Source organism: Dasypus novemcinctus, chromosome 10 (genome assembly GCF_030445035.2).
Source record: "Dasypus novemcinctus isolate mDasNov1 chromosome 10, mDasNov1.1.hap2, whole genome shotgun sequence".
NCBI classification, from domain to species: Eukaryota; Metazoa; Chordata; class Mammalia; order Cingulata; family Dasypodidae; genus Dasypus; species Dasypus novemcinctus.
In genome coordinates, this window is record NC_080682.1 from 76,673,722 (window position 1) to 76,698,040 (window position 24,319).

Here is a 24,319-nt window from a genome sequence, read left to right on the forward strand (position 1 = left end):
GTTTGCTGCTCACACATTTGGCTCCATCCCTGCCCCAGGCAGGGGAGGAAGGGGTGTGAAGTTTCATCAGTCCTTCTGGGGAGTTACAGATGGTCTTGGTCTGCACAGCTTGGATTACTGCCCATAGCTGTGGTTTCATCCCTACTCCTGGCAGGGGAGAAAGATGGGAGAAGACTCATGAGTTGCTGGGGCAATGCAACCAGCTTGGCCTCAGTGACTTTCAGTACCAACTACATCCTCAGCTCCTCCTATGTAACCAGAAAGGGAGAAAGGGCAAGAAACAGATGAAAAAAAATCAGACTGGCTAAACACAAACCACTATAAAGTTCCAAATTAAGTTGAACCAAGTATCAAAGAAGGGCTGTAGCACAAAGCCAATCAAATAGAAAGCCCCAGACTAAAGAGTGAAACTGGACCCAGAATAAATACATCTAGTAAACCAGATGCCAAGACACTAATCAGAATGTCTAATGCCAAAGATAAAGAATCCTGAGAGCAGCAAGAAAAAAAGTGATGTGTCACATACAAGGGATGCCAATAAGGCTAAGTGCTAATTTCTCATCAGAAATCATGCAGGCAAGAAGGCAGTGGTATGATATATTTAAGATACTGCAAGAGAAAAACTGCCAGCCAATAATCTTATATCTGGCAAGATTGTCTTTTTAAAATGAGGGCAAATTTAGAATATTCTCAGATAAACAGAAACTGAGAGAGTTTGTAACCAAGAGACCAGCTTGGAAGACATACAAAAGGGAGTGCTACAGCCTGAAAAAATAAGACAGGATAGAGATGCTTGGAAGAGAGTCTAGAAATGAAGATTATAGCAATAAAATTAACTAAAAATGTAAAAAGAGTGATCAAAATAATATATGACAGATAAAACCCAGAGGTCAAAAGGGGTGAAGTAAGAACTGCCTTTGTATTTATTTCTGCATTTATTTCTCCATGGAATGTTAATGGTTTAAAGTCCCCAATCAAAAGACACAGATTGGCAGAATGGACATGAAAATATGAGTCATCTATATACTGTCTACAAGACTGAAAGTGAAAAGCTGGAAAAAGATATCCACACATGCAGTAACAAAAATAAAACAAAACAAAACAAACAAAACACAAACAAACAAAAAAACTGGAATAGCTTTACTTATATCAGCTGAAATGGACTTTATTTATTATTATTTTCTTTAGATGGTATTGGGGATTGAAACTGGGACCTCATGCATGCAAAGCAGGTGCCCAACCACTGAGCTACACGCACTCCACAAAATAGACTTTAAAAGAAAAGCTGTTATCAGAAACAAGATAGAATATTATATATTAATTAAAGGGTGATTCACCAGGAAGAAATAACAATCATAAATGCACATGCACCTAACCAGGATGTCCCAAATTACAGAAGGCAAACTCTGGCAAAACTGAAAGGAGAATTAGATATCTCTATAACAATAGTTGGAGACACTAATACATCACTCTCATCACTGAATATATCATCTGGGCAGAAGATCAATAAACAGAGAGCTTGAAAAATATGATAAATGGTTTTTTTTTTTTTTTTAAAGATTTATTTATTTATTTATTTCCCCCCCTCCCCTGGTTGTCTATTCTCTGTGTCTATTTGCTGCGTCTTGTTTCTTTGTCCGCCTCTGTTGTCGTCAGCGGCACGGGAAGTGTGGCGGCGCCATTCCCGGGCAGGCTGCACTTTCTTTTGCGCTGGGCGGCTCTCCTTACGGGGTGCACTCCTTGCGCGTGGGGCTGCCCTACGCGGGGACACCCCTGCGTGGCATGGCACTCCTTGCACGCATCAGCACTGCGCATGGGCCAGCTCCACACGGGTCAAGGAGGCCCGGGGTTTGAACCGCGGACCTCCCATGTGGTAGACGGATGCCCTAACCACTGGGCCAAGTCCATTTCCCTGATAAATGGTTTAAACCTAATAGACATATACAGAATATTGTACCCCAAAAGAGCAGGATATATATTCTTCTCAAGTACTCATGGATCTTTCTCCAGAATAAACATTTTTTGAATCACAAAGCAGATCTCAATAAATTAAAAGACTGAAATTATTCAAAGTACTTTTTCTGATCATAATGGAATAGAGCTGGAAATCAGCAAAAGGCAGAAAAGGGGGAAACTCATATATATGGAGATTAAACAACACATTCTTAAATAATCAGTGAGTCAAAGAAGAAATTGTGAGAGAAATCAATAAACATTTTGGGACAAATGAAAATGAGAATACAACATATCAAAACCTATGGGATGCAGCCAAGGCAGTGCTAAGAGGGAAATTTATAGCCTTCGATGATAACGTTATAAAGAAAGAACTAAAATAATGACCTAACTACACAGCTGAAGAAAATAGAAAAAACAAACAGCAAACTATTCCCAAAACAAGCAGAAGGAATGAAATAACAAAGATCAGAGCAAAAATAAATGAAATTTTAAAAAAAGATTTATTTATTTATTCCCTCCTCTTCATGTTGTCTCCTCTCTTTGTCCATTTGCTGTCTGTTCTTCTGTGTCTCCTTGTCTTCTCTTTAGGCAGCACTGGGAACTGATCCTGGGACCTTCCAGTGTGGAAGAGAGGTGCTCAATCTCTTGCACCACCTCAGCTCCCTAGTCTCCTGTGTCTCTTATTGTCTCCCCTGTGCTCTTTTTTGTTGCATCATCTTGCTGCACCAGCTATCCACTCAGGTCAGCTTGCTGCATGGGCCAGCACTACACTTGGGCCAGCTTGCCATGTGGACCAGCACTCCATGTGGGCTAGCTCTCCACTTGGGCCAACTTGCTGTGTGGGCCAGCTTGCCTTCACCAGGAGGTCCCAGGAATCAAACCCTGGACCTCACATATGGTAAATGGGAGCCTAATTGCTTGAGCCACATCCACTTCCCAGATGAAATTGAGAACAAAAAAAAAGAGAGAGAGAATTAACAAAACCATAAGTTGGTTCTTCAAGAAGATTAACAAAATTGACAAACCCTTAGCTGTCTTTTCTTGATAAAAATACTTCAGAAGATAGGAATTGAAGGAAACTTTCTCAGCATGATAAAGGGCATATATGAAAAACCCACAGCTAACATTGTACTCAAAGGTAAAAGACTGAATGCTTTACCACTGAGATCAGGAAAAAGACAAGGATACCCACAGTTACCACTGTTGTTCAATATAGTGTTAGAGGTTCTAGCTAGAGCAATAAGGCAAGAAAAAAAATAGAAGGCATCCAAGTTGGGAAGGAAGAAGTAAAACTTTTGCTATTTGCAAATAATAAGATCCTATACCTAGAAAGTCCTGAAAAATTTACAACAAAGTTAACAGAGCTAATAAACAAGTTCAGCAGAGTGGCAGGATTCAAATTAACACTCAATCAGTAGTGTTTCTGTATACTAGTGAGCCATTTGAGGAGCAAGTCAGGAAAAAATGCCATTTACAATAGCAACTAAAAGAATCAAATATTCAGGAATAAATTCAACCAAGGATGTTAAGCATTTGTATTCAGAAAACTACAATGCTTTCCTAAAAGAAATCAAAGGAGACCTAAATAAATGGAAGAGCATTTCGTGTTCATGGATTGGAAGGCTAAATATCATTAAGATATCAATTCTACCCAAATTGATATGCAATCCTGATAAAAATTCCAACAACCATTTTCAAAGAAATGGAAAAGCCAACTATCAAATTTATTTGGAGGTGAAGGGGCCCTGAATACCAGAAACACCTTAAAAAGGAAGAATGAAGTTGGAGGACCCTCACCTCCAGACTTTAAATGTTACCTAGCTACAGTGGTAAAAACAGCATGCTATGTGCAAAAAAACAGACCTCTAGACCAATGGAATCAAACTCATGGTTCAGAAATGACCCTCACATCTTTGACAAGGCTATTAAGCCCAACCTTCTGGGGCAGAACAGTTTCTTCAACAAATGGCGCTGGGAGAACTGGATAGCCATTACGGCAGATTGGTATTGTTTATGAATTCCAAAAGTAGATATTGGATTGTGTTTGTAAACTGGTCTGTTCCTCTGGGAATTCTATTTGATTACTTAATTAAATTTTGCTGTCTGTATCCATTCTCTGTGTCATTTTCTGTGTCTATTTCTCTTTTTGTCTTCTCTTCTCATTTTCTGCTTTAGGATTCACTGGGATTCAATTTGATCTTGGGAACCTCTGATGTGGAAAGAGGTTCCCTGTCACTTGTGCCACCTCAGTTCCTGGTTTCTTTTGCATCTTGCCTTGACTCTCCCCTTTGTCTCTCTTTTGTTGTGTCATCATCTTGCTGTGTGACTTGCTGCACAGGCACTGGCTTGCTGCGCAGGCACGCCTTTACCAGGAGGCCCCAGGGATCGAACCTGGGTCCTCCCACATGGTAGATGGAAGCCCAATCACTTGAGCCATATCCACTTCTATCATTTCACATTGTATTAGATTCAGAGGTTTTGCTTTTACTTTATTAAATCAAGATTAGGGTTTTTATTTGACCATGTCATTAGGGCAACTACAGTTCTCCCTGCCCCCCCCCCCCCCGTGGGCTATATAAATGGATGCTCAGTCAAAGACAGGGTAGTAAATACATGGAGAAGGAGAACACAGAGAGTTTAGTTTTGTATGCTTGAGCCTGGAGGAGAGAGCTGAGCTGTTCACCTGATAGTTTGTAGCTGAAGAGACCAGAACCCTGAACAGCTGAAAAAGCCTGGAAAGGAACAAGCTCTGGGGAGAAAGATGAGCCTTATGCTAGCCTACAACTGAAGTCAGAAGAAGCTGAGCCCATGGAGCCTTAAGAGAAAGGAGAAGGTTGACCCTCGTAGAGATATCCGCAGCTATCTTGCTCCAATACATAATAACAGATGTTGGTGAGTGAAGTAACTTGCTCTTTATGGCCTTGTGACTTTAAGCTTCTACTCAAATAAATATCCTTTATAAAGGCCAAGAGATTTCTGGTATTTTGCATCAGTACCATTTCGACTAATACAGCCATACCCAAAAGAAAGAAAGAGGACCTCTACCTCATACCTTATACAAAAATTAACTCAAAATGGATCAAAGACCTAAATATAAAAGCTAGAACCATAAACCTCCTAGAAGAAAATGTAGGGAAATATCTTTAAGACCTGGTGGCAGGTGCTGGATTCTTAAACCTTATACCAAAAGCATAAGCAATGAAAGAAAAAATGGATAAATAGGACTACCTCAAACTTAAACAATTTTATGATTCAAAGGACTTTGTCAACAAGGTAAAAAGGCAAACTATTCAATGGAGAAATGTATTGGGAACCACATATATGATAAGGGTTTGATTTTCATGCTATATATAGAGATCATACATCTCAACAATAAAAGAGCAAGCAATCCAATTTTAAAATGGGCAAAAGACTTAAATAGACATTTCTCCAAAGGTGAAATCAAGTGGTGAAAAAGCACATGAAAAAAATGTTCAATATCACTAGCTATTAGGGAAATGCCAATCAAAACTACAATGAAAATCATCTCACAACTAATAGAATGGCCATTATTTAAAAAAACAAAACAGAAAAGGACAAGTGCTAGAGAGGATATGGAGAAACAGGAACACTCCTTCACTGTTGGTGGGAATGTAGAATGAATGGTGCAGCCTGTGTGGAAGACAGTTTGGCAATTCCTCAGGAAGCTAAATATAGAACTGCTGTATGATCTGGCCATCCATCTTCTAGGGATATATCCAGAAGAACTGAAAAAAGTGACACAAACAAACATTTGCTCAGTGATCTTCATAGCAGCATTATTCACAATTGCCAAAAGTTGGAAAAACCCAAGTGTCCATAAACTGACGAATGGATAAACAAAATGTGTTATATACATATGATGGAATACTATGCTGCTGTTAGAAAAAACTGAAATTGGGACGCATATGATAACATGGATGAGCCTTGAAGACATTATGCTGAGTGAAATAAGACAGACATTTAAAAGGACAAATATTGTATAGGCTCACTAATATAAATTAAATATGAAGAATAAACACTTAGAGTTAAAATCTAGAGTATAGGTTACTAGGAGATAGGATGAGGGCTGAGAAGGGGTGCTGATGCTTAATGTGTGTAGAATTTTTAATTAGCTTGACTGTGAAAGTGTGGAAATGGATAGAGTTGGTGGTAGTACGTTATAGTAAGTATAACTAATGGCTGAAAGAGGTAGTCTAGGGATGTAAATGTCAATTGAAAGAAAGCTTGAGAATAACCTAGGGACTGAATAACATAGTGAACCCAGAGATGGATGAGGATTGTGATTAACAGTACAAATACAAGAATGGTCTATGAACTAGAGCAAATGTATGTCACTATAAAAGGTGTTAAGAATATGGAGATGCATGGAAAAAATACAATTAATGTAACTTACGGACAATAGTTATCAGCAATATTGTAATAGTCCTACATCAATGCCAAAAAAGGGACTGTATTAGTAATGGAGGGTTGGTATGGAAAAAATGTACCAAATATATGCTATAGACCACCATTAGTTGTAATAGTCTGAGGGTGTTCTTTCATAATCTGTAACAAATGTTCCACAGCAATGTAAGGTGTTGGTGGAGGGCTGCTCTATGGGAATTCTGCACATTATGCATGATTGTTTTGCAAGTTCACAACTTTTCATATATATATGAAAAGACGGTTTTGGGTCTAGGCTATAGCATGTAACTAGTCACATGATCTTAGGCAATTCACTTACTGTCTCTGGGCCTCAATTCCCTCCTCTCAAAATGAGGATGAGAACTCTTGCCTCATCCCCCTCCTAGGATGCTATGATTAGAAAAGAGGAAAAAGCACACAAACTTTCTTATGTTTTAAACCCATTATAAATCCCAACCCCTCAGAACTATCTATATATTACTAATTGTACTCAGGCAAGGGTCAGGTAAAACTTAAAAAAGGTGTGTGTGTGGGGGGACTCATTACATTGTTTTTATTAACCACAAAATTCCTTGATCAGGCAATGGGCTGACAAAAATTCACATTTTGTTTTGATGAGCTGCAGAAGATATGATTCAGAATGGAACTGATACCACATATTTGTACCTAAACTCAAATGCTACTTAAGATACACAATTGGCCAGTAAGCACATAAAAAGATGCTTAACATTAATAGTCATTAAGGATATACAAATAAAAAACACAGTGAGATACCACTTATATCCACTAGCATGGCTGTTATTTAAAAAATGGAAAATAATAAATATTGGGGAGGATGTGGAGACATTGGAACCCTTGTGCATTGCGGATGGGGATGTAAAATAGTGTAACCACTGTGGAAAGCAGTTTGGCAGTTTCTCAAAAAGTTAAACGTAGATTTCCATATGATCTGGCAATTCTACTCCTGGGTATATGCCCAAAAGAATTGAAAACGGCCTCAAACAGATACTTATACATCAGTGTTCATAACAGTATTATACACAATAGCCAAAGGATGGAAATGAACCAAATGTCCATCAACAGATGAATGGATAAACAAAATGTGGTGTATCTATACAGTGAAATAATTTTTGCCATAAAAAGAATGAAGCACTGATAATGCTACAAGACGGGTAGACCTTGAAAGCATTATGCTAAGTGAAAGAAGCCAGACACAAAAGGGCAGTTATTACATGATTCCACTTATATGAAATATCTAGAATAAGCAAACTCACAAAGACAGAAAATAGATTAGAGATTATCAGGGGCCAGAGGGAGGGGGAATGGGGAGTTAGTGCTTAATTTAGGGTACAGATTTTCTGTTTGGGGTGATAAAAAAGTTTTGTTAATGGATGGTGGCAATAGCACAATACTGTAAATGTCACTGAATTGTTCACTTAAAAATGGTTAATCTGGAAACATTTATGTTATATATATATTTTTTACAATTTAAATAAATGCTTTTTCTTAGCCAGTAGAGTCCCTTTCCTTTATTGTATGGAATGAGAAATGTGAAAAAGAATTTTCTAAGGTCTGACTCCTTAGAATTTATAGCAGTGGGTCTTCACCTTGGCTCTACATTAGAATCACCTGGGGAGATTTTAAATAATTCCAATGCCACCCAACACCAATTATATTGCTTAGGATAGGGGCCAGACATTTTTTTTAAAGCTCCCCAGGTAATTCTAATGGGCAGGAAGGTTATAGGTACATGACAGAGTGATATGAAGAAGCTAGAACACTATTACCCCCCCACCCCTGAGATGGCTCTCTTGTCTGCTCATTGTTTTTGCTTGTTGTCTGCTCATTATCCCTGCTTGCCATTTTTGCTTATTGGCTGCTTGTTGTCTGACTGCTTTTGCTTTAGGAGCCAGAGGGAACTGAACCCAGGACCTCTCTTGCTGCTTGTTGTTGGCCCACTGTCTTGCTCATTGTTCCCACTCAATGTCTGCCTGTCTTCTCTAGGAAGCACTGGGAACCAAACCTGGGACCTCATGTGGGAGGTGGGTACCCAATTGCTTGGGCCACATCTGCTCCCTAGAACAATTGGGACAATTTCTATTGTCCCAATAGAAATATGATTGAACCACAAAGATGAGCCACCATTAGTAACTTTAAATTTTCTAGTAGCCACAATTTTAACTATACATATATAGTTAAATATATATATATATATATTTTTACATTATGGTTTATATTTTGGACCATATTAAGAATATACTTTACTTAACCCAGTGTATTAGTCAGGGTTTGCTAGGGAAACAATCAACAAGAGACATCTACCAATAGTATGTGATTTTGTAAGAGTCTCTCACGTGACTGTGGGGATGCACAAGTCCAGGTTCCACAGGGAGGCTGCAACCAAGGGTTCTGATGAAAGTTCAGTGAAGGTTCTTGACAAGTTCTGGGAGATGCTGGCTGTCCAAAGATGAGCTGGGAAATTCTCACTCAATGCTGGAATCACTTCCCCTTTTAAAGCATTCAACTGATTGGTTAAGTGTCACTCATTGCTGATGGCAATCTGTCTGATTAACGCAATTATAACCAGCTATCTATGATTTACCATTGCAGTAAAGTCAATGGTGACTAAAGTCCATAAATGCCCTTGTACTACAATTAGCCCAGTGCTTGCTTGACCAAACAACTGGGCACAATTACCTGGCCAAGCTGACACATTAGCCTAACCATCATACCCAGTATATCCAAAATATTATTTCAGCACATGACCAATATGAAAGTTACAAATGAGATATTTGACATTTTTATACTACATCTTTAAAATCTAGTATGTTTTTATACTTAGAACACATTAATTTACACTAGCCATAATTCAAGTACTCAGTCGTCATATGTGACTAATGGCTGTTTTGGGTAGTGCATAGCTAGAATATACAATAAGAACATTTTAAAAAATAGACTTTTTTTTTTAGCAGTTTTAGGCTTACAGAAAAACTGCAGAAAGTACAGAGAGTTCCCATACCACCAGTTTCTCCAATTATATCATCTTGCATTAGTATGGTACATTTTTTACAGTTGATGAACCAATATTGATACATTATTATTAAGTAGAGTCCATAATTTTACATTAGGGTGTTCACTCTTTGAATTGCATAGTTCTATAGGTTTTGACAAATGCATTCTGTATCTATTCACCATTACAGTATCATATAGAATAGTTTCACTGCCCTAAAAATGCCCTGCATTCCACCTGTCATCCCTTCATCCCTCCTCCTGATCTCCTGACAATCACTGATCTTTTTACTATCTCTATAGTCTTACCTCTTCCAGAGTGTCATATAGTTGGAATCAGAATGTATAGCTTTTTCAGACTGACTTCTTTCACTTAGCATATGCATTTAAGGTTGCTCCATGTCTTTCTGTAGCTTGGGAGTTCATTTCTTTTTATGAACACTACTCTATCGTCTGGATGTAGCACAGATTGTTTATCCATTCACCTATAGGACATCTTGGTTGCTTCCAATTTTTGGCAATTATGAATAAAGCTGCGGACACATTCACAGGCAGGTTTTTGTGTGGACTTAAGTTTTCAACTCATTTGAGTAACTACCTAGGAGTGTGATTGCTGGATCACATGGCAAGCTTAAGTTTAGGTTTGTAAGAAACTGCCAGACTGTCTTCCACAGTAGTTGTATGATTTTGCATTCCCACCAGCAATGAATGCGAGATCCTATTGCTCCATATCCTTTCCAGCATTTGGTGTAGTCAGTGTTTTGGATTTCAGTCATTCCAATAGATGTGTAGTGGCACCTCATTTTAATTTGCAATTCTCTTATTACGTAAAATGCTGAGCAGCTTTTTATATGCTTGTTTGCCAGCGTATATCTTTTTTGGGGGGAAGTGTATGTTCAGATCTTTTGCCCATTTTGTAATCAGGTTCTTTGTTTTCTTACTGTTGAGGTTTAAGAGTTCTTTGTGGACTTTCTTCCTCCCTCCTCTCCCTCCCTTCGTTCACCTGGCCTCCTCTCTGCTCCTCTGCCCCACCAGCCCATGTGGCTGCCTTCCCTATAGGATGTCTGCCTGACCTCCCAGCTCTCCTTGCAGGCTGATGCGGTCTGTGCTGTGGTGACCGCAGTGCAGGAGCAGAACCTGGCCAAGAGATCAGTGTGTAGCCCTTGTCCTGCGGCTCGGCCCAGCTCAGGCTGCACAGCACCAGCCTCATGAACTACCTCTGCATGGTAGAATTGGAAGGTCTCACCAGTCACTCTGAACAAAACAGCAAAGACCAGAGGTCCAACTAGGCCCTGAAAATCTTACAGTTCACGAAGAATGGCTTTTGGCAGTCTAACCCTTCTCCAACCTCCGAAAAGGCTGAGGAAACAAGGCATAAGTTGCAGCAGAAAAGAGACACATTGAACAGCTTTATGACTATCAGGGTGGCTGAACAAGGGAACATATTACTGGGTCTGAAGAATTATCATCCTGATCTTATCATCAGCATCAGCATCACCATCATCATCATCACCATGGTCATAGCAGCTTTCATTATTAAGTATGTACCGCAGGCCATATACCATGGGTTAAGTTCATCACATGTATTTGCTCATTTAACTCTACAATGTAGGTACTTTTTATTAACCTCCATTTTACAAATGAGGAAACAAGCTCAAGGGAATTAACTGACTTATCCTTGAACAATTAATAATGGCAGAGTTGTATTTGGACCCAAATATGTCAAATTCTAAAGCACAAGTGCTTAGCCAATAAGACAACTTATGCCTCAGAATCACCTTGGTAATCTGTTGAAAATGAAGGTTTTTAGGTTCCACCCCAGAAGAGTCTGAGTGAGTCAGCCTAGGGTGAGGCCCAGGAACCGAGGCCTCCAGCAAACATCCAAGGAGATTGCGAAGGACCCTGCTGCATGACAGAGGCCCCATTGCACCTGGCGCCCGCGCCTGAGGCTCCGAGCCCGCCCTTCTTACAAGGGCCAGTGGAGTTCTTCCTAGGAGGACAGCGGTCATGCTGGGCTACAGGACAAGCCACTCTTATGGGAAGACAACAAGGTAAAAGAGTCCCAGACAGAGAGTGAGGAAGCCTGACCCTGGGCCGGGGCTGTCTGATCTTCAGGCAAAGCCAACGGTTACCATTTTTTATAACTCTCAAGTGGGGGCAGGGCTAGGCAGGCAGCCAGAGACTACAGGGTGGAGTCGGAAAAAAATCATTCTTCTATCATTTAACAGTTCACTTATTGAGCACATACTATGTGTATGTGCTGGGCACGGGGGAAACAAAGCTGAAAAAGGCCCTGCACTGAGAGCTCACAGCCTGGCAACAAGACTGATGCAGAAAAGCAAAAGTGCTCTCTGGGGTTATTAAACTCAAGCATGCCCTCAGACCCATAGTTCCCTGGGAAGGTGAAGCTACCAACCTTTAGAGCATTGCCAGGCAGGCTTTCCCCTGAGCTCCAATGTTGTTGGGGGATGTGAATTGAAGGACAGTCATTCATTCTTCCAAGAAACATTTGTTGAGTGGTGACTGTGCCAGGCTCTCTTCCAGGCAGCGGGATCTGCACGTTAAGAAAATAGTCAATGCCGGCTTTTGTGGGGCTCTATTCTGGTAGGGGGCAGGCAAGAGGCAAACAAATGCCTAGATAACATAATGTAAGTGGGGATAAGGACTATGAGGAAAAACAAAACAGGGTGAGTAAATAGAAATTGTGTGGAGAATAACAGTGGAGGAGCAATAATTAGGAGAACCTAAGGCTCATTCCCAGCCCCAGGGCCCCTCCAGAGGAAGCCCAATCCCAGGCTTTGAAAAACTCACCTGGCCCTCAGTTCTCCCTAGAAAGAGCCCACTTCCAGCACCCCTTCCATCAAGCAGCCCCTGGGGTGGCTGAGTTGGCTGTTTGGCCTGATCCTGCCCTTCACGTGCACAATGCTGATTAGGCCCAAAGGACCTCTTCACCTTACTCTGTCTTTCCAGCAGCTGCCGCTCAGGCTGACTTTGGAGTCCTTAGTCCATCGCCAATCAGCAGCACCCATCCTCCAGCCTCCATCCCCGTCTCCCCCAAGGGATTCTGCTCGGGGGCATCCTAAACAGCTGGGCTGCTGCTCCTCTATTGGCTGCAAAGGTTGTCGCCATAGGGCAGGGCTTCTCAAATGTCAGTGTACATAAAAATGGGCAATGTGCTTGTTTTAAAATGTGAATCCCCAGGCCCCTCCTCTACAAATTCCGATTCAGGAAATCTGCATATTTTTAACAAGCACCCAGATAGGTAACAACACAGGTGGTCCACACACTACCCTTTGAGAAAAACTGCCCTAGAAGAGTGTCAGTGAACTGCAGCCTCTACGTATAGAACTTCTTCTTGACCCACTACAGAAGTGATCAGAGGTGCTGGTGTTTTTGACCTTCAGTTTCCCTATGGGACACACACTCCATTTGGACTTATAAAGTAGATTGTAATAATCCTCTTTATTACTCATATTTCTCTAACAACAACAAAAAAGAGTTCTTTGTATATTTTGGATACACGTGTTTTTTCAAGTATGGTCTTAGAAATAATTTCTCCCAGTCTGTGCCTTACCTTTTCATTCTTTTAACAATATCTTTCACAGAGCAGACATTTTAAATTCCAAATCTGGGCATCATCAAGGCGATGGCTTCTTCCTGGAGACTGACTATCTGCAATCCTTGGCTACTCTGCCACATAGCAGATATTTAAAATGAAAGTTCAACTTAACATTTTTTTCTTAATGATCATGCTTTTGATGTTGTATCTAAAAATGTCATTGGCAAACCCAGGGTCACCTATATTTTCCCCTATGTTATCTTTGAGAAGTTTTACAGTTTTTCATTTTACACTGAAGTCTATGATCCATTTTGAGTTAATTTCTCTGAAAGCTGTAAGATCTGCATCTAGATTCTTTCTTCGTTTGTTTGTGGCTGTCCAATTCAGCACCGTTTGTTGAAAAGTTCATCTTTTCTCCATTGAATTGCCTGTGCTCCTTTGCCAAAGACAAGGTGACTGTATTTGCGTGGGTTTATTTCTAGGCTCTCTATTCTCTTCCATTGATCTATTTGTCTAGTCTTTCGCCAATACCACACTCTCTTGATCACTGTAGCTTTAAAGTAAGTCTTTTTTTTTTTTTCTCAAAGATTTTATTTATTTCTCTCCCCTTCCCTGCCCCCCACCCCGGTTGTCTGTTCTCTGTGTCTATTTGCTGCGTCTTCTTTGTCACTTCTGTTGTTGTCAGCGGCACGGGAATCTGTGTTTCTTTTTTTGTTCCGTCATCTTGTTGTGTCAGTTCTCCATGTATGCGGTGCCATTCCTGGGCAGGCTGCACTTTCTTTTGCGCTGGGAGGCTCTCCTTACGGGGTGCACTCATTGCGCATGGGGCTCCCCTACGTAGGGGATACCCCTGCATGGCACGGCACTCCTTGCGTGCATCAGCACTGTGTATGGGCCAGCTCCACACGGTTCAAGGAGGCCCGGGGTTTGAATTGCGGACCTCCCATGTGGTAGACATACGCCCTAACCACTGGGCCAAGTCCGCCGCCCTAAAGTAAGTCTTGAAGTTGGTGAGTGTCAGTCTTCTGACTTTATTCTTTTAGTTTTTCAATATAGACACTTTTGCTAATAATTTAAAGGATTACGTTACTAGCAATTGCAAAAATTTCTTAATCTTACAAAGAAACTAGAGTGTATACCTTGTTTTTATTCCTTCTTTTACCTTTACATGTTTAAATTTTTAAAAAGGTGTCATACCATTCAATATCTCTCAGTGGAGGCTCTGTGTTTTCATCACATAGGTTCTGCACATACATATTTTACATATTTTTCACTAGGATTATCTCTAAGTTGTTTATATTATAATATTTGCTACTATAATAATGGGAAAAGAGTCCAATAACTGAGCTACTGATTGTTCTATTATCTTGTTCTGGAATTCCCTTAAAGAGTTTGGGGTTGTTCTCTACTTTTTAAGGCACAATATCATATTATCTGTGAAAAAAGATAATTTAATTTCCTCCTGTTTTAGATTCCTAGGCTACTTAAAGCAGGTACCATGAAATGGATTGGGTTAGCCAATGGGAATTTACTGTCTTATTGTTTGAAGCCAGGAAAATGTCCAAAGCATTTTTGGACATTTTCTGTTCCTCTCAGTCCAGCCTGCCAGTGGTTCCATTCACTCATATCTTGAAAAAAACCTTTTTAGTTTTGTATGTAGTACACAGAGGTCCAAATGATCAGACAAAAGAACTTTCCACAAATCCTTCCTGGATAACTGCATTTCCACTCCTGACTTGCACTGACATGGCTGACTGAGTCCACGTTCAGTTAAACCCTCACATGGAGCACTGTTTTCAGGGGACTTACTATCCCTTAGCTTTGAATTTTCCAAACCATCAATTTCTGGTTTCTTTGTGCCCAGGAGTTCAGTTCTCAGCTTATCCCTTTCCTCTTACATTTTGCTATGAGCTACAAGGAGAAATCAGGCTGCACTTTCCACATTGAGCTTGGAAATCTCCTCAGCTAACTGTCCAAATTCATTGCTCTCAAATTCTGCTTTCCATCTGACATCGGAACTCTATTTTGCCAAGTTCTCTGTCACTTTAAAACAAGGATCACCTTTTTTCCAGTTTCCAGCAACACATTTATAACTTGTCTAAGACCGCATCAGAAGTACCTTTAGCATCCATATTTCTACCAGCAGTCTCTTCAAAACAATCTAGGTCTTTTCCATTAAGCACCTCACAACTCTTCCAGCCTTTACCCATTACCCAATTCCAAAGTTGTTTCCACATTGCAGCAGTCACTCTCCTGGTATCAAAATCTGTTTTAGTTTCCAAGGCTGCTCAAAGTAGATACCATGAAATGGGTTGGCTTAAACAATGCGAATTATTAGCGTACAGTTTAAGGCCAGGAAAATGTCCAAAGCAAGGTATCATCAATGCCATGCTTTCTTCCTTAAGGCTGACTGCTGGTGATCCTGGACTCCTCTGCCACATGGCAAGGCACGCAGGGGGCGTCTGCTGGTCTTTCCCTTCTCTTTCAGCTCCTTGCTTCCTGTGGCTTTTCCTGTTTTTTGTTTTCATTCCATCTATAAAAGATTCTAAATAGGATTGAAACCTACCCTGAATGAGGTGAGTCACAGCTTAACTGAAGTAGCCTCATCAAAAGGTCCTACCTATGAAGAGTTTACACCACAAAAATGGATTAGCCTTTTTTTAGGAGTTATCAGGGATTGAACGCAGGACCTCTGCATGGGAAGAAGGTTCTCAACCACTGCGCTATATCTACTGCCCTGGATAAGCTTTTGTTTGTTTGTTTTGCACTTTATTTTTTTCTTCTCTTCCCTCTCTCCCACCCTGCTGTTTTTGCTGCCTGTGTCCATTCACTGTGTGATCTTCTGTATCTATTTCTCTTTTTGTCTTCTCTTCTCATCTTTCTCCTCTAGGATTCATCGGGATTCGATCCTGGGGACCTCTGATGTGGAGACAGGTTCCATGTCAATTGCTCCACCTTAGTTCCTGGTCTCTGCTGTGCTTCACCTTGACTCTCCCCTTCATCTCTCTTTTGTTGCATTATCATCTTGCTTTGTGACTCACTTGCGCAGGCACTGGCTCACTGCGGGGGCACTTGGCTTGCTGCACAGGCACTCAGCTCACCATGTGGGCACTGGCTCACCACATGGGCACTCACACGGGCACTCAGCTCACTGCGCAGGCACTGGCTCACCACACGGGCCCTGGTTCACCATGTGGCACTCACATGGGCACTCGGCTCGGCTCACCACACAGGCACTTGGTTCGCCCTGCAGGCATTCACATGGGCACTTGGCTCACTACGTGGGCACTTGGCTCACCACATGGGCACTGGCTTGCCAGGCAGGCATGCTTTCTCTTCTTCTTTTTCACCAAGAGGCCCCAGGGATTGAACTGGAGTCTTCCCATATGATAGATGGAGGCCTTATCACTTGAGCCACATCCGCATCCCTGGATAAGCTTTAAGAACATGATTTTCTGGGGGTACCTACAGCTTCAAACCACCATACCTCCCCATAGTTAAATCTTTTATTCCTGTTTCATGTCTTACTATATTGGTTAGAACTTCTAAAACATTAAATAATAGGTGTGCTGATTACTAGTTTTTAAAAATGAGAATGTTTTAACATTGCATTGTTAAAGAATGTGTAAGTCTGAGACACTCTCAAAAGACATTGGTTTATTTGCAATTTTTTAACATATTTTTTTTAACTTTCTATTTTGAAATAATTACAGATTCTCAGGAAGTTGCAAAGGTAGAACAGAAAGGTCCTGGGTACCCTCATCCAGTTCCCCCAATGGTTACATCTTATGTAACTACAATATGAAAACCAGGACATTGATATTGGGATAATACGTGTGTATAGTGCTGTCATCTTATCACATGTATAGATTTGTGTGACCACCACTGCAATCAGGATACAGAACTGTTCCATCACCATGAAGAGCTCCCTCATACTATTCCTTTACAGCCACACCCAACCCTCCTCCCACCATTCCTAACTCCTAACAACCACTAATCTGTTCTCCATTGATATAATATTTTTATTTCAATAATGTTATGTAAATGGAATCACAATACATGACCTTTTGGTTCCACTCAGCATAATGTCTTGAGATCCATCCAAGTTGTTGCATGTATCAATAGTTGGTTCCTTTTTATTGTCAAGTAACATTCCATAGTATGGATGTCCCACAGTTTGTTGAACCATTTACCTATTGTAGGACATTTTGTTCATTCCAGTTTTGGGCTATTAAAATAAAGCTACTACAAATAATCATGTATAGGCTTTTGTGTGGATTTACATTTTCATTTCTCTGGGATAAATGGTCAGGAGTACAGTTGCTGGGTCATATGGTATGTGTATGTTTAGTTTTAAAAGAAACTTTCAAACTGTTTTCCAGAGTGGTTGTACCAGTTCATATTCCCACTAACAATGTATGAGGGATAGAGTTTCTCTGCACACTCATTAGTATTTTATATTGTTGTGATTTTTTATTTTAACTTCTAACAATTTTTTAAATGAGTGGTGGGCATTGGGTTTTACAAAATATATTTTTTGGCATTGAGATAAGGTCACTGTATCTCTTATCATAGTATTTATTGAAGAATTGTATTATATTATCTGATAATCGCCTGTTAGTTTTCATCCACAGTGACTGTCTGTAAGTCTTTAAAAGTGTTGATAGGTACAAAAGTAACAGATATATAGAATTTGTTTAGTGAAGCTTCATTCTTGTTGTGTCATCTTGTTACATTAGCTCACTGCACCTGCCAGTCGTGAGAGTTCACTGTTTTGCTTGTCTTCTTTAGGAGGCACAGGGAACTTCTTTTCCCTGCTTTTGCTGTGTCTCCCATTATGCTCTTTTCTTTTTGTGTCTCACTGTGTCAGCTTGCTGGGCCTGCCCGTTGCAGCAGCTCACTGTCCTCTTTAGGAGGCACCAGGATCCAAACCAGTGACCTCTCATGTGGTAGGTGGGAGCCCATTCACCAGAGCCACATCTGCTGCCCGTTTCTTGTGTTTTAATCTAGGAACTGTATCTTTTATTAACAATAGCACAGCATATTCACAGTTCTGCATCTTGCGTTTTCACTTAATATTTTAGAGACCATTCTATATCAGTAGAGGTCTATCTCATTTTCAAACAGCTGCATAGCATTCCATTGTAGGAATATGTCACAATTTAACTTATTTGTTTCTTTGGATAGACATTTAGGTTGTTTCCAGTCTTTTGTAATTGTTGACAACATTGCAGTGAATACTTTAGTACACCACCAGTCTTGTGCCTTGTGTGAGCACTAATATAGGCTAAAGTCCTGGTAATGGAATTACTAGGTCAAAAGTATATGCATTACATTCTGATCTCTCTTGCCAAATTGCCCATCAAAGGGGTTGAACCATTTTATGGTTCCACCGACAATGAACAAGAATGCCTTTCTCTATAATACATATCTTGGCCAATCTGATATTCAAAAAAAAAAAGTATCTTTCTTAATTTTAATGTGCATTTCTCCTATTTTATGAGATGGTTGAGTATTTTTTCATTGGTTTAAAGGACATTTGTATTCCTTCTCTGTGAACTATGTGTTCATGTCTTTTGCCCATTTATTGCATTATTTTAAATTAATGTTTAACAATACAAACATGACTTTCTTCATGTCGTTTGCTCAAGAACTTCCTCAGAGGCAAGAGGTTCCTTCAGACAGTGTTCAGGGTGCTACACAACCACACCTAGCTCTCTCTTCTAACTCATACCTGCCCCCTTCCCCAATACCACTGTCTGTGCCCAGGGAAGGGTACCTCCATGGTTTCCTCAACACTGGGCACCCTCCCACAAATATGTTTGCTTTCCTATTCCTCCCCTCTGGGGTGCTCTCTTTCAGGTTAAACCTGACCCATGCTTCAGAACCAAGCTTAATTCCACCTTGTCCAGGAGACTTTCTGAATAACTAGTTCCCACACTGTATACCATCTCATTTTCATGTCAGCCTGGGAGTCTGGGCCTGACACTTGTCCAGAGCCAGCTTCCTGTTCTGTCCATGCTCAGTGGGCTGGGGTGCCTGACTGTGGAGTGTGTTTCATTCACTCATTTGGCACTTATTGAATGCATATGTGAGCCAGACACTATTCTAGGCCCTGTGCCAGGAGCTGGGGATATGCCAGTGTATGAGACAGACAAGCCTCTCCTGTCATCCAGCTGACATTTTAGTGTGTGGGTGGGGGTGGGGACAACTAATGCACAACAAACAAACAAGACAATAAACAAACACACCCAAGTGAGAATGCCAATTAAGTGAAAATAAGTAATGAAACAGAAAACGAAAGGAGGGGAAGACTCCTTTGAACAGAATGGTCAGGCAAGGGCTCCCCGGGAGACCGAGGTGAGAGCAGAGACCTGAATAGAAGGTGCCAGCTGTGTAAAGAGCCTTGCAGAGCCCTACTGGAGGCCCCACCTGGCTGGCCCCTCTTCCAAAGATGGTCGAGGTACAGCTCAGCGCCCCCAGCAGCCCTTCTTTCTCTTACTTGGACAAGGTTAACGGTGGAAGCCTGCGATCCCTGACACTGCAGGTGTGTGGGGGAGAGGGGGTAAAGTCACCTTCCTGCTTCAGATCCCAGCTGCAAACTTAGGAAAACGCCCATAGCCCACCCGAGCGGATCACGTGGCCCCGGTGCGCGGGTGCAGCCAGCAGGAATAGAGCCACCCACCAGGTGCGAGGGCCGAAGTAAGCACTTTACACCACTGTTACCTGAGTCAGTCTACGCAACGGTTCCATGTAGTAGTAGTGAATAACTTTGTTTTACCGAGGAAGAAACTGAGGCCCGGAGTACGGTAGTGACCTCTTTACGGTTCTAGGGTTCAGAGATAAGTACAGTTCCCGGCGGAGGGAAATTCTGCGGTGGGGGCTCGGGAGGGGTTTACTGGGGCACGCGGGGCGCGCGCCGTTCCCAAAGTTTTTCCGGCCCTGCCGCGGGACCCCAGGATGCCCCGACGGCGCCACCCTCCCCCCCCCCACCCCGCCCGGGCCTCGGGGGCAAAGGGGCGCGCGGCGGGCGCGCCCGGGCCTGCGGGCTGGGGGCGGGGAAGGCGCGGGGACAAAGGCCGCGGCCGCCGCGCTCCGGCCGTCCCGTGCGGCCGCGCACTCTTGGGGCCCGGCGGGGACTCCGGGCGCCGGGAGCTCGCCGCGCGCTCGCGCCCGGGGGAGCCCGCGCGGCGATGGAGCGCCCCGGGGAGCGGCAGGGGCCCGCGCCCGCGCCGCCGCCGCCGCCCCCTCTTCCCCGCCCCCCGGCGGCCGCGGCGGCTCCGCGCTCGGCGAACATGGCGGCGGCGGCGGGACGGGACACTCTACCTGAGCCCTGGTCCTACGGCGTGTGCCGGGACGGCCGCGTCTTCTTCATCAAGTACGGCGCCGCGACGCGGGGCTGCGGGCGGGGCGGGGGCGGCGTGCGGGCGTCCCTCGGGCGAGCGCGACGCTAACAGGTGCACCTCTCTCCCCGCAGCGACCAGCTCCGCCGCACGACCTGGCTGCACCCGCGCACCGGGGAGCCCGTCAACTCGGGCCACATGATCCGCTCAGGTGGGCCCCGGGCCGGCCGGGGTGGGGGGCGCGTTGGGGGGCAGCGCGCCGCCGCGCCCAAGTTTGACCCGACTTTTCTCGCGTTCCCGCAGACCTGCCGCGCGGCTGGGAGGAGGGCTTCACGGAGGAGGGCGCCAGCTACTTCATCGAGTGAGTGAGCGGCGCCGCCGCGCCGGGGCCTGGGGGGCTCGCCGCGTCCGCACCTGTGCGGCGGCGGGTCGGGGCGGCTTCGCGCCGGGCGCCCCCTGCCGCTCCCTCTTCCCCGCGGGGACCCGGGCGAGTTGGCGCGCTGAGCGCCGCGGGCGCACTCGTGCGGTGTTTTTGTGTGCCGGGGTTGTGTGGCGGGAGAAGGCGGGGTGGAGCCCGCATCTCCGCGGCGGACGAGGGCGGGGGTCGCGGGCGCCGGACCGGAATCCGGCCGGCCCGCTGCTGGGGCAGGGGCTGCACGCTCCGAGCTCTGGACCTCGCTGGCCGGCGGGATCCGGGGGCTGAGGGGTAGGGGCCGCACACGCCTTCCCGCCCGGGTCTCGGGCTGCGCGGAGAGGCTCGAGTGCGTGTCGGGACCGGGATGGGGCAGGGGTGAGAGAGTAGAACAAGGAGTTCGGCTCAGGATCCCGGGCCTGAGGGGGGCGACGAAGGGAATCTTGCTTGGGGAGGCCTTCCCCTTTGGCCTTGTTCTCTCGGACTGCGGGGAAGAGTCGGAGCCGTTCCGCACCCTCCTCCCCCCCACCTCAGCGCAGGATGGGGCGGTGAGGCAGGGGTGGGGAGGGACGCCGATCAACCAGTAAAATCCCTCCAACACTCTCTAGCCGGTGCCGAACTGCACATTTACTCCTGCCTGAGCTAGTTTAGCGGAGTTTTTAGGCAAAAACCCTGGAGCATTGCCCCACTGGCTAGGTTAGCACGCCAGATCTGGGTGTGTAGAAATTAGATCGAGGGCATTAAGTTCAAGCGCCGTCCACACTCTAACACTACTAGTGTTTTTCACTTCTCACTCCAGGGCACGCACCTGTGTTACAGCTTGCGTTCTCAGCCAGCTGGCTTGTGAGCTCCACAAGGGCAGAAACTGCTTTTGATCCTTTGCCCCAGTGCCTGGCACAGAGCGGGCACTCGGTAAATGTTTGTTCACGGAATGAATGAACCAGTCAAAGGTCTGAAGGGTGGTCTGACTAGTACTGGGAGTACTTTAAGGGAGTGCAAGTCAGAATTCCTTTTTCACCAACTTGAAAACAAACACACATTGCTAGGAAGTAGTGGAGCAGCAGATTCGAAGCTGGGATCTTCACAGACAATCCTGGAAACCTTAGAGCCTCCCTTGCTGGTTTGAACTCTTGCAGGAGCCCCCCACTAGTTGGTTGATTGAAATACTGATGGATGAGGTGCCTGGGGCCCAGCTGTGTTGTGAAGGGCAGGTGGGGGAGTTGGCTGAGACAGACCCCTCTGTTAGTGGCCTCATAATTGGGTCAACTGATATTTATTAAACTCCCCCTATGTGCCAGCATCATTGCTCTAGAAGTTGGGACTACAGAAGTGAACAAGACAGACCACGGAGCTTGCAATCTAATTGTGTGTGGGGTGCAAATAATTAAGTAAATAAACAATGTTACCTACATGGAGCAAATTTAAATAAGGTGAATTGATATCAAGTGACTAGTAGCTTGGAATTGGGAGATCAGGGATGGTTTTTCTGTGTATGTGACATTTAAGCTAAAATTTGTAGGACACTATTGATGAGGAAGTAAAGCATCACCAGGATGAGGGAATAGCCAGTGCAAGTGCCTAAGGCGTGAAAAAGCCTCATGTTCAAGGGGTGGAAAGGCCAGTGTGGGTGGAATGCCGTGAACAAGGGAGCGGTGGTCTAAGAGAGGTAGAGGTAGGAAGAGATAATGATGTAAGGCTTTGGGAGCTAAGGAAAGGAGCTTTTAAACTTTGTTCTAGGCCCAGAAAGAAGTCACTGGAGGCTTTTAAGTAGAGGCATGGTATGATTTGATTTCTCTTTTAAAAAGATCACAATACCTTCTGCAAAGAGAATGGATTGTAGGCAGACACCTGTCAGGAGGTAGGAGAGCAGTTGGAGGCAAGTTTGGTGGAGGGTTGACTGAGGATGGTAGCACTAGAGATGGGGCAAAATGGTCAGATCCAGGTTGCATTTAGGAAGTAGAATCTGCAGACCTTCCTGATGGATTGGATATGGTCTGTGAGGGAGTCAAGGATGATTCCTAGGTTGGGGGGATGAGCAGGTTTGAGGTAGGGGAGAATCAAGAACTCTCATTTTGCCCTGTTACATTTGAGATGTACGTATATTTAATAGTGAGCATGGGGGAGAGAGGACTGAAGGGGGTATTATAGATTGGGTGAAATCGCCTTGGAAGGAAGTGTAGACAGAAAAGAGAAGATAGCCTAGGCCTTGGGATATAGCAGTGCTTAGAAGTTGGGAAAAGAGGCAGATCCAGCAAAGGAGACCAAGAAGATTGGAAGGTGGGAAAAAACTCAAGAGAATGAATGGACACAGAAGCTTAAAGGGCAGAGCTTGACTGGAGTAGGTGAAAGAGAAAATATGCAGAGAGCAAGTGGAGTCAGGATATATAGGCAGATCTTTCAAGTAGTTTTGCTGGAAAATGGAGTTGAAATGTTAGCGGGTAACTGGAGAGTGATGTGGCTTTAAGGGGTGTCTTTTGTTTATATGTTTTAGTGGGAGATTCTAGGGCCTGTTTTTGTTGTGATGAGAATGATCCATTAGAGAGGGAGAAATGGATGATGCAGGAAAGAGATGAGAGAGACAGTTGCTGGAGTTGAGATCCTGAGGAGGTGAGAGGGATGAGATCCAGAGCATAAGTCTCTGATGGTCTCAGACACGAGAAGGGCACTTTTGACAGGAAGGAAGGCTGTGAACCTGCTTCAGTGCAAGGAGGTCAGTAGATGTCGTGAGGGGGGGAGTGTTCCCAGAAAATGGTTTCTCTATTTTCCATCAAGTGTTATACTAGGTAAAGCCTTGATCTGGGCTGCTGTGGGAGTGTGTAGACTTCAAGCCACAGTCTCAGCCTTCCACCCTTTTTCTCTTGCTGATTCTTCTATGACAACTCTGTTTGTAAAGTCCCTGGTGATTAATAAGCCCTACCCCCTAGGGCCTCACTGAAACCTCCCAGGCCTGGGGGAAAGCAGTGTGTGACAGCATCCCCTGCCTCTGAGGCAGGCTATGTGGGGAGCGGGATCCCTTGTGGTAGCTGATTATATTTCCTACCTTCTTTTGTGACAGTTTCTTGAGAGACTAACATTCTCCCTCTCAATGTTTTGCTCCAGTTTGCTTTCTCAGATTTGCTATAAGCATTTTAAAAAAAATTTGCTGTGAACATTTTTGAATATTTGAGATTGACATTCCCTCCCCTCCCCTCCCCTCCCCTCCCCTCCCCTCCCCTCCCCTCCCCTCCCCTCCTCTGATATGGCTCCTTAAGTTTAGAGGGACAAAGGATTGTCATGGCTAATTTTTTCCCCTCGTTGATCTATGGGCAGGAAGGTTGTGTGAAGTTTGCAAGATGCATCAGTTTCTCCTGGTATTTAGACTATATTTACATAGGAAGCAGGTACTCAACCAGTGAGCTACATCTGCTCCCCAATGAGAGTTTGTTTTTTGTTTTGTTTTGCTTTGTTTTTAGGAGGTACCAGGGACTAAACATGGGATCTCATATATGCAAAGCAGGTGCTCAACCATGCGAGCACCCTAGAATATGTTTTTTTTCCTTTTTAAAAAGTATAATTCTAAAATTTTTTAAAGAGATACTGCTATTATAGAAATATTACATAAAAAATATAGAGGAT

At 43.7% G+C, this 24,319-nt stretch overlaps 1 protein-coding gene and 1 long non-coding RNA gene across 16 annotated transcripts in view; one reads left to right on the forward strand and one right to left on the reverse strand.

The window, feature by feature from the left end:
• Positions 1-1,539: 1,539 nt before the first annotated feature.
• Positions 1,540-20,715, reverse strand: LOC131280058 (uncharacterized). The gene is made up of 3 exons (XR_009187631.2): positions 20,276-20,715; positions 11,807-11,944; positions 1,540-5,702 (listed from the first exon to the last, which is right to left on the reverse strand). It is a non-coding gene; the product is annotated as an uncharacterized lncRNA (long non-coding RNA).
• Positions 19,658-24,319, forward strand: part of PLEKHA7 (pleckstrin homology domain containing A7) — a 256,276-nt gene continuing 251,614 nt past the window's right edge. For 14 of the 15 annotated variants that reach the window (XR_011649935.1, XR_011649936.1, XR_011649937.1 and 11 more), the window contains exons 1-3: positions 20,206-20,327; positions 20,427-20,503; positions 20,596-20,653. Coding sequence is in view for 10 of the 15 variants with exons in the window: in XM_058305681.2 (XP_058161664.1) it covers positions 20,245-20,327; positions 20,427-20,503; positions 20,596-20,653 (218 nt within the window). In the remaining 5 variants the exon portion in view is untranslated. Of the gene's footprint in view, positions 19,759-20,205; positions 20,328-20,426; positions 20,504-20,595; positions 20,654-24,319 lie in introns of those variants that run through there. The other variant, XM_071218169.1, reaches the window with a different exon arrangement.